Source organism: Cervus elaphus, chromosome 8 (genome assembly GCF_910594005.1).
Source record: "Cervus elaphus chromosome 8, mCerEla1.1, whole genome shotgun sequence".
Taxonomy (NCBI): Eukaryota; Metazoa; Chordata; class Mammalia; order Artiodactyla; family Cervidae; genus Cervus; species Cervus elaphus.
In genome coordinates this window covers 11,226,000-11,237,001 of record NC_057822.1, presented here as the reverse complement: position 1 = coordinate 11,237,001, position 11,002 = coordinate 11,226,000, and the positions used below count along the sequence as shown (strand labels likewise).

Here is an 11,002-nt window from a genome sequence, read left to right as displayed (position 1 = left end):
CTTTTGGGTCTCTAATTTACAACACTAGAAAGATAAATTATGGAAGGGTGCAAACCAACCCGTACTCACTGGCCTCCACTACAGATGAAGTATTAATAAGCCAAGTGAAAAGCCCTCTCCCCAACTCCAGAAGACTGGTACACAGCTCTACAAAGTGGAAGAGATGAGTGGTTAGGTGTTTTGATTAGGCTAAATAATTCTTCACTTATACAAGAAATAAAGCCCCCACTTTAATAATCTGTTGCAATTCAAAGTGTTGCTTTTAAAAAAAAAAATCAAGGGTTGGTTTCTAAATAGTCTCCAATAAAAAGAACCTTTGTTCCTTGGAAAAATGGGGCTGACAGACTAAAAATACAAGACTAACCAAGAACATCTTATAGTACATACCAGAATGTTAAGAAAAGGCTCCAAAGAACACTGGGGGCATGTCAAAAGGACACAGGAGCCAACTTGAAGGTGTGCCCAATGGCCAAAGCTGGGACAATTTGAGCAACAAATGATAGCACTGACCCATAGAATAAAATACTTCTGAGTCCATACTGATGTCACTAAATAAATAAAATGGGGAGAAGGGACAGTTTCTCCTTACAGTAAGTAGAATTCTAATAGTACAAATGTAGAAGAAATAATAGACATAATGAATTAACACTTGGTAAATGTCACATACTTGATAGCCAGTGAATAACAATCCAAGGTGTCAAAATTAGTGAACAAAAATTGTTTAAAATTATATCCCTCCACAAGTTATTCACTACAAAAGAAAACAATAACTTTACAGTGGAGAAACACAGCAAATACTACCTTAATGTGATCAAAGTTAACACCACCAATAATACATATGGACATCATGTATCTAGATATAATGTACCAAGAAGGGCATATGATTTTTGCAGTATTCTTACCAAAATATAACTTCAATCTAGTAGTTAGACAAAGTCAGTTCGAGGGGCACTACATAAACAACTGGCAAGTACTCTACCCAAGTGTTAAAATCATAAAAAATAAAGGCTGAAGAACTGCAGTCTACAGACTAAAGACAACTAGACACACCATGGGATCCTGGACTGAATGCTGAGCTGGGAAAAAGAAGACATTCCTTGAACAAATGGCACAAGTCAAATAAGGTCTACAGATTAGTTCATAGTACTGTATCGATATTTACTGCTTTTGAAAATGGTTCAGTGGCTTATATAAAATGTTAGCTTTTAGGGGAAGCTGAGTGAAGGGTATATGAGAACTCTTCACACCATTTTTGCAAAGTTAAGTTTTTTAAAAATGCAACATGGTTGGAGAAAGGTAGTCAATTAAGTATTAAATCAAGTGAATGTGAGACTTACACAGTTTGTTCACATTAAAGATTTAAAGTGCTCTGAGTTAACACTGATGGCACGCTGTGAGACTGTTCAGTTTCCCTTCATATTCAACAAAGGAGAAAAGTAAACTAGCATGGCTGTTGGAGTCTTACATTCACAAATGACAGACAAAGCATTAATGGCAAACAGTCAAAAGTCAACAAGGGCAAATAATCAAAAGTCAACAATTTCCACTGGCAAAGTTGTCATTAGCAAATAAGAGAACTAGTTTAGCTGCATTTTGGGATCTTCACCAAACCAACTTTTGGACCAACTCTTTGAGCGAATATAATCTAATTTTTTATACTACTTATATATTAAAAGTCCAGTATGTTTTTTTAAAAAAATACACAAATCCAACATCCTGACTCCCTCAATACTCACTGAAGTGAGCAGCCTTGTTAAAGGCTCCAAATTCCTTTCAGCTTGTCCTCAAAGCCAATACCAGTATTTTCTATGTAATGTTAAAATAAAGACTGGCTTAAATACAGAGGCACTAACATTTTGAATAGCAGAAAAGCATCTTAAATGATCTCATATCCAACTTGAATACAATGTAGGAAAATCCAGCTGAAACTGATTTTGAATTTGCTTTTCTCAGGATATTTCTTCCCTTTCAAAAGTGAAATACTAAACCTCCATTAAGCCCATGGGAGTCCTCTAGAAGTCGCAAGAAATCTCAGCTTAAGTTGAATGCAATAAATGTTACATTTCCAATTCAAAACTGGGCATCCTCAAACTTATAAAAGCACAAAGGACGCCCTGATTTGGGGGGAATGTATTTTAAAAAGTTTAGCAAATAGGAATATCTAAATATACTGGACCATGTCTCAGGCAGAAGAAAGTTCTCAACTCTAAGTGTTAACAATAATGCTAATTATTATTATCAGCAACTTATTAATTTTATCACACTCTTGAGTTAGTAGCCTGGGTTGTGTAGAATGGGATGAATAAATCATTTGAGGGCAAAACACAACCCAACAGTATTATAATCTATTTTCTGAATCCTTTCTTATTACGGAAGCTTTTACATTTAATTGAGACACCTTAAGGGCTAAAAATCTGTAAGAAAAAGAGAAGTGCCAAACCTTAGAAAATAAATGATGATGAATCAATTACCCTTACAGTTACATGGTTCACAAAGATCCAAGCCCATTGGAATTTCTTATTCTTGGGACACACAGAATCCTGCCTAAGTCAGTCATATTTCAGATTCAACATGTATATCCTTGATACTGGGCTCTACCTATTATGCACAGAAGATATGTGGCCAGGTTACTACAGGGTTATTACCACAGTGCCTGCCTGGCAACTAATAAAGACTCACAATCAAATATTTGTTGAACAATTTAGCATAGCAGTGGCACTACCTTCTCAGGAAGTATCCAGAAATAAAGCATTATGAATATTGGCCCACCTTGCTTTGCAGTGGTCATGGTTATCCAACCCTGGGTACGAAGCAATTCCTGAACTATTCCATCTCAGTGAACTTTCTAAAAATGGCTGCTGTCTCACCTTGTGAAACTCCTTGTACTCCAAAGCTTTCACAAAACATAGCAAATCAAATAATACTAATAAATGGTACTAGAAGTGATGCTCAACAGGATCTCACGTTTATTGAGAAGTGATTAATGGTAAAAAGAAAGGCAATGCCCTTTCCTCATTGGCTGAACAAGAAACTGAAGAAACATTCACTACACGTTTTTACAATATTTTTCTCTTCCAAAATGCATTTCTGTAAACAAGTTTTTACCACTGTTCTTAGCTTTGAAATCAAATTAATCCTGACTTAATCAGTATAATGTACAAGAACAGAACATTTCTTAGGACTCCTAGTACTTTACTTTGAGTAACAAAGGGTCAGAGAAAATGAACCACCCTTAAAGACACAACCTTGGGTAACACTGTTAAATTCTCCAAGACAGAAATTCTTCATAAAAATGTTCTTCCAGTTCGGAAGGAAAAAAACCAAATTCCCACTTTCTGGGGTGGATGCCCAAAACCTTCAAAACTCAAGTGTTCTCCAAGTGCAAATGTCAAAACGGGGGGAGGAAAGGGTTTAAAAATTAGAGAAAACTGTATGTACTTACGGACTTTAAAATCCGAAAAACATAGTAAAAAGACAAAAAACAAAGCATTATGCTCTGAAATCACAACCAAAGCCAAAATAAAAGGGACATTTTTCACCTAAACTACCTAGAGGGATTTTTTGTTTAGTTTTTCCTTTTTCTTTTTTTTTTCATTTTCCAGTTAAGTCCTATGTCTTTTGTGAAATTCCAATACTTAAACTGCAAGTCTGCAATCGTCTCTGAAGTCAATGAAATTAAGAAAAAAGTCCTAATTCTCTTGAAGGTCATTTTTTTTCCTCTTAGGATATGCAGATGCAACCGTTGCTGCAGGCTGTGCAGAACTGCCTCTTATTTCCCACGACCTTGACGTTCCTATAGAAGTTAAAAAAAAAAAAAATGAAATGGTTAGTTAAAACTTATCTGAACAAGAATTAAAGCTTCATAGAATAACACTATAGAAAATTAATTATTTGAGCTAAACAGAATATTCCCCACAGGTAAAGACTTTTTACTTCTAATATTTTATTTTTTTAATTTATTTATTTTTGGTTGTGCTGGGTCTTTGCTGCTGCAAGGGCTACTATCTAGTTGCGGTGTGCAGGCTTCTCACTTGGGCAGCTTCTCTCGTTGCAGAGCATGGGCTCTAGGGCTGTGGGCTTCAGCAGGTGCAGCCCCTGGGCTCTAGGGCACAGGGCTCAACAACCGTGGCCCACGGGCTTCGCTGCTTCACAGCATATGGGATCTTCCCAGATTAGGGATCAAACCTGTGTCTCCTGCATTGACAGGCGAGTTCTTTACCACTGAGCCACCAGGGAAGCTCTACTTCTAATATTTTAAACGAAAGTACTAACACTCACGAACCCTAATTAATATGAAATCATTTTCCTTGAGTAAGCCCTGAACAATACTGGAGTCATCCTATATTAGTCCCAAGGCATTAAACATATTCACGGGCCTCAATTTCCTTCTTGTTTTTGGTTAAGTGAGGATATGTATCTAGGCTGTGGGAGAATTAATGAGCTGACATACAGAAAGCTCTTACTCCATAGCAGGCAAGAAAATCATCTTTTTCCCCAAGGGAGAGTTTAAAATCCACTCAAATGGATTCTGAAAACTGAATGCAATACTCATCTTTTCCCTGAAATAAATCTAAATACTCCTGTCTTACTAAGAATCATTCTTTATGAGCTTTTCATAAATTTACCCTAAACATCATTCCATTTCACACACTACCTCACAAAGGAATTTTAAAACATACAACTCAATCCACATGCCTTTTAAAAGCAAAAAACAAAAAAAAGCAAAAGCATTAAGTGGTTAGGAGCAAGCTCACATACCTGAACTTAAGACTAGATTCATCAAGCTATGTAAGTAGTCATTTGTTCCTATTCACCTTATGGTAACTATGGTTCTGAAGTTAAATATGATTCCTATTTTAAAAACAAACAAACAAACAAAAAGCCAACTACCACTTATGGGCTACCAGATTCCAGGCACTGTACATAATGATCTTCATAACCAACCTGCAAGGACTGTACTATTCCCGCTTTAGTGATAAAAAACTAAAGCTCAAAATAGTTTACTTGATCAAGGTTTCCCAAGAACCAAGATTCCAAACCCATGGCTATATGGTTCTTTGTCTACAACATGTAGGAACATTTTGCAAAAGTCAACAAAGTGAAGTGAGGCTCTGTGATGAACTGACTACCCTAGCACTAAATTACTCCATGGATATAAAAAACAGTTAACTATTCAGAAGGAACAGTTATCTTTTTGTGATGTCCTACTGGACATATCTGGAATTCAGAAATAAACTCACCAACATACAAAGATATGGGATATTATTTTCAAAATAAGTCATTTGGAAATTTCAAACTTAATAAAGTTAACAAAAAAATTCACCCACATGCTATTTCTGGAATTCAAACTCAATTCAACAATTTGAAAAAGGAAAAAGAAAAAAAGAATAAGAAATTAAATCCAACATAAATAAGGGACCTCAAAAATTCTGATGTTCCTCAGCTGCAATACTGAGCCCCCCCCGCCGATTCTCTATATAACTGTCCCAAAGTTTTGATGATAGATATATTATTTATAATAGGAAAACCCCAACTAAAAAACCTCTGGCACTGACCAAAACAAAACTTTCAACAGCACATCGATTCTCATATCAGTCCTTTTAACTGAAACATAGCTGATTTACAATGCTGTGCTAGTTTCAAGCATATAGTAAAGTGATTCAGTTACATATATTCTTTTCCCTCACGGGTTATTACAAAATACTGAATGTATCCTATGCTACAGCAGTAGGTTGTATCTTGCTGTTGTAGGTTACTTTTTTTTTTCTTATTTTTTTATTGAAGGATAATTGCTTTACAGAATTTTTCTCCTATCAATCTTAAACTTATCTACCTAGTTCAGTCTTCCTTAATTTGGATGAATACTATTTATCTAACCTCTTCTATTTCCAATCAAAATCTATCTTTCCTTTCAGGAAATATGGACTTTTTTCATGTTTCTTGATTAAATCTCATTCTTATAGTTTTAAGCCAAGAATGCGTGGAATACCTAGCCTTCTGACCTTTAGGGTACAGTTCAAAACTCCTTCCTTCTCTGAGACTTCCTTAGCCCCTGCAGTTTTCAAAGTCCTTCTAAATCTGCAACCACAATTGAAAATTAAATTGTTTTGTTTCATAGAAAATTAGTCCCAACTCAACCAAAAGCTCCTAGAAAGCAAAGAACAGGTCTTCAGTTAAGCTCACTCACAAACTTACTTAGAAGTTTGTCAGTGGATAACAGGCTACAACTGACTTTTAAGTAAAATTCTGGTTCTTATCACAAGAAAAAAAATGGTAATGGATGTTAATTAAACTTATTGTGGTAAGCATTTCTCAGTATACACATTTATCAAATAACTATGCTGTAGTACACATTTAACAATGCTGTATGTCAATAATACCTCAAAAAACTGGGGAAAATCCCTAGAGGCAATTTCTATTACCAGTTTCTCCTGTCCTTCCTGAGCTATTTTAAGCATATAAAAGCTGGTATTGTCTTTTGCTTTTCACAAGTTGCATATGACACTCCCTTCACTTTGCTCCCCCCGCCCCCCAACTTAATATGTCCTGCAGACTGTTCAGTTTCAGCACATACAGATCTGCTTTTTTATGGATCTGGGAGCACCCTCCTAGCTCTGAATATAAGTACTGAAGATCTAAAAGAAAAGTAGTTCTCAAAGACATGCTGAATGAAAGAAGCCTTAAACAAACAGAATGAACACATAATGCATGACTCCAATTATGTGAAGTTTTGTAACAGGAAAAACAAATCTATGATGGGGACAAAATTAGAAAAGTAGTTATCTTTGGTGAAGCAGGGGTGGGACTGACTAAGGGGCATGAGGGAAACTTCTAGGATGATAATGTTTTGTGTATCTTTTTTTTTTTATTATTATTTTTGATGTAGATCATTTTTAAAGTCCTTATTGAATTTGCTACAATGCTGCTTCTGTGTTCATTTTGGATTTTTAGTGAGAGGTGGGTGGGATCTTAGCTCCCCACCAAGGATCGAACCTGCACCTCTTACATTGGGAGGCAAAGTCAACCTCTGGATCGCCAGGAAGTCCTCACTCTATATCTTCATAGGAGTCTGAGTTACACAGACAGGTACATTTGTCAGCATTCCGCAAATAGACACTTGTGCATTTCATGTAAGTTAAACTCAAAAAGTACGTAAAACAAATACTGAGCTCTAATAATGACATGTATGCTGAAATGTTTAGGGGTGAACTGTACTGATAATGATAATTTCTTTGTAATGCATCAAAAAATAAAATGGACTGGTAGAAAGACAAAAAAAAGGGGGGGGGAGTTCTGCCTATCTCTTATTTTAATGTAATGTGGCCCCAAGAATATAAATTAACTTACATGCTCCAATTGTACTGCTAAACTAGAAAACCTCGACTGCCAAATCTGTTTTCCCCTAAGAAATACATTTATAGGAAATTTCCTGGTGGTCCAAAGGTTAGGGCTCCATGCTTCCACTGCAAGGGGCAAGGGTTCAATCCCCGGTTGAGGAACTAAAACATCCACATGCCCAGTGGCTCGGCAAATGACATCATTTAAAATATTTTGTGAAAAGAAATTCAAAACAGCACTGTGCAATTGCTCTTATTATAAACAAAGTTTGTTTCTCTTTATATAATGTAATACTAAATCCACAAACACCTGTGTTCAACTCTGCCTCCAACAAAACTATTTCTGAATTTAACCACACAATTATACCAAAATGGTAAATACCACCTGTGTCCTAATGTAAACCTGTGTGACAGGTTTACTTTACATCAAGGGTCCTAAAACACCACCCCACCCCATGGTCTGTTAGGAACCATACTATACAGCAGGAGGTGAGCAGCTGTGGTAGGGCAGGGGCCAGGGTGGGGGCAAAACCAAAACCACTCCCCACCCCCACCCCCTTACTATGGAAAAATTGTTTTCCACAAAACTGATCTCCGGTGCCAAAAAGGTTGGGGACCACTGCTTTAAATTATGGAAATTTCATGCAAACAACAAATGGCATTAGCTGCCTTAATCTCCTAATCAACATTAAGAAAATATCACATTGATCCAATTCAGCAAGCTGATTAAATTGCTCTTCCACTTCCAAATACAATTTTGATGTGTACACAAATAAGCTTACATATTTACAAATAAATATACACCTTCTCAGAAATTGTAAAGATACTTAAGCATTCACATCTTGAAAAGTAAAATGAATTTGGCACCAATAATAAAACTGTAAATGTAAATAATAAAACTTTAAATGATAAACATAATAAAACTGTAAATGAGTCACCAGATTTTTAATATTGCTAGATATTTTAAACATTAAAAAAAAAAAAACCTAGGGGGAATTCTCCAGCAGTCCAGTGGTTAGGACTTCACACTTCCACTGCAGGGGACACGAGTTCGATCCCTGATCAAGTCTGATCCCTGGTCAGGGAACTAAGATCCCAAAAACTATACAGCAGGGCCAAAAAAGAAAATCAAAACAAAACACAACAACAAAAATCCACAACTTGGCTAGAAACAGGAATGAATCAGATGACCCTGCTTGAAGGGCCCGTGACTGCCCAAATCTATGACAATGTGAGCATTACACAGCCTTACTGATAAGTGAACAACTATCTTCAGTTCAGTTCAGTTCAGTCGCTCAGTCATGTCCGACTCTTTGCAACCCCATGAATCGCAGCACGCCAGACCTCCCTGTCCATCAAAAACCCCCGGAGTCTACTCAAACTCATGCCCATCAAGTCAGTGATGCCATCCAGCCATCTCATCCTCTGTCGTCCCCTTCTCCTCCTGCCCCCAATCCCTCCCAGCATCAGGGTCTTTTCCAATGAGTCAACTCTTTGCAACTGGGCAAGAATTAGCAATGGATGCTAAATCTAGAGGGTGAAAATTTGATGAGGAGCAAGATATTTATAGTCTCAAACTATTTTCCCACTTATTGAAAGGAAAACAGTACCTTTACAATGAAGAACCACGTGAATACCTTAAGCGGTCAAAGTAAACACTACCAATAATGGCATAAACAGACATCTTATGCCTCCTAATGTGATGCACCAAGGACAGAGTCACATAGTATTCCTGTCAGAAAAGCATAATCTGATTGTACACTATGAGGAAAGGAAACTTTAGACAAACTGAGGGCGACATCTACAAAAACAGAATTCATATACTCTTCAGAAATATCATGTAATAAACAAAAAGGTCGAATGGGTGAGATGCTGGTGTGTGATTATGTGTGTATAACTGCAGATTGAGAGACTAAAAAAACATAAAACTGAAAGGTCCTGTACTGGACCCTGGACCACAAAAAAATTGCTACCAAGGACATTAAGACAACTGGTAAAAATATGAATACCATCGGTAGATTAGGTAACAGTACTGCATCAATGTTAAATTTCTTGTTTCTGAAAAACTACACTGTGGTCATAAATGCATGCTCTTCTTTTTAGGAACTACTCAGCAAAGTTTCGAGAAAGGGGTTCGATGCCTTGGAATTCACTTTAAAATGATCCACAAAAAATTTCACACACATCTCCAAAGAGAATGATGAAGCAAGTGTAGCAGAATATTACACTGGTAAATCTGGGTGAAGAATATTTGGGAGTTCTTTGCACTGTTCTTTAAATTTCTCCAAATCTGGAATTATTTCAAGATAAAAAGCTTGGGACAATTCATTTAATTCTTCAAAAATTGGCTGCATTAAAAAGTTATGTTTGGGGACTTCCCTGGCGGTCCAGTGGTTAAGACTCTGCACTTCCAATGCAGGGGGTGTTAGTTCCATCTCTGGCCAGGGAAGTAAGACCCCACCTGCAGGTGTAGCCAAGAAAAAAGAAGTTTATGTTTAACAACTTGTAAAACTTTGAAATGTGTTTATTTCCTCATATCTATACTAAAATCATCAAACATGAGAGTATTTTAGCAAAAGAAAAAGAAACAACTCTGCCTATCAGCTTTTTACAAGTCTTTTAAAATGAGAAAAAAATGACAGAACAGAGTCTAACACAAGGACCATTATTTTAACCATTTTGAGACATTAAAACCTTTTAGAGTTCTATAAAATACTTCTCTTACAGCAGGTCTTTTCTTTCACTTGTTTGACTATTTCTTATTACTGCCGGAATTCCAGTAAACTGATTGCTTTGACAATCTATGGTCAAGACTTCATTTGTCAGATGCATTTATAACATTTCTAATCAACCAGTGCTGCCGTGGTAATACTTAATAAAGAAAAATCTGGGGGTGAGACAGAAGAATGATGATAGATACACAATAAAAGGAAAGAGCAGAACACATAAAAGCAAGCTGAGACCTCCAATGGGTCCAGGTCCCAGCCGGAATTGCCATAAGCACAAAAGGTACTTGTGTCTTGCTGGACACTCCAGCTTTTATACATGGAGATGCTACTGATCCACTGAAGCAGGGGAAGTGGTAAGGCATACTGGCTTTCCCCACAGTGGTGTCATGTTGCAGCCTATATACCACATTTTTTAAAGCTAGTGTCATGTGAGAGGCAGCTATAGTGTCATCAGTGGTAGGAACCGGCTGGAGTGGCCAGTCTAGGTTAAACCCCTATATAAGATCCTCAAGCACAAACACGAAATTAATCATGAAGTCCTAGTTAAACAGAAAACAGACCAAATGCTAAAAGTAAGAAAGATGCATTCCCAGAGCTTTACAATACTGTGATGGTAATAAGGAATAAAAGAAAACAGCACAGCAAGATTTTACTGAATTCACACTGCATCACAAAATTCCCACTAGAACATTCACCTAATCTTTAAATCAGTTCACAATCTCATTGTTCATTCTTCAGTGAAGAGACTAAAGGAAAAAATCTTATGAAATTAAATAAGATAAATTTAAAGACATTAACTAAGAATATATAAACCAGCAGAAGAAGTTTCTAGGCCTCAATATCTGGTCTGTCACTTAAACAACTAGAGGTTAACACACCATCTATCCATCACATTTTAGTCTCTTCTCACCTTACATCTATGACTATAAAATGCAA

The 11,002-nt window shown here is 36.6% G+C and overlaps 1 protein-coding gene across 1 annotated transcript in view; it reads right to left on the bottom strand.

The window, feature by feature from the left end:
• Positions 1-2,943: 2,943 nt before the first annotated feature.
• The window catches only part of YTHDF2 (YTH N6-methyladenosine RNA binding protein 2), a 28,225-nt gene continuing 20,166 nt past the window's right edge, over positions 2,944-11,002 (bottom strand). The window contains exon 5 of the mRNA XM_043909481.1: positions 2,944-3,793. Coding sequence (XP_043765416.1) covers positions 3,770-3,793 — 24 coding nt within the window. The 3' untranslated portion in view covers positions 2,944-3,769. The remainder of the gene's footprint in view (positions 3,794-11,002) is intronic.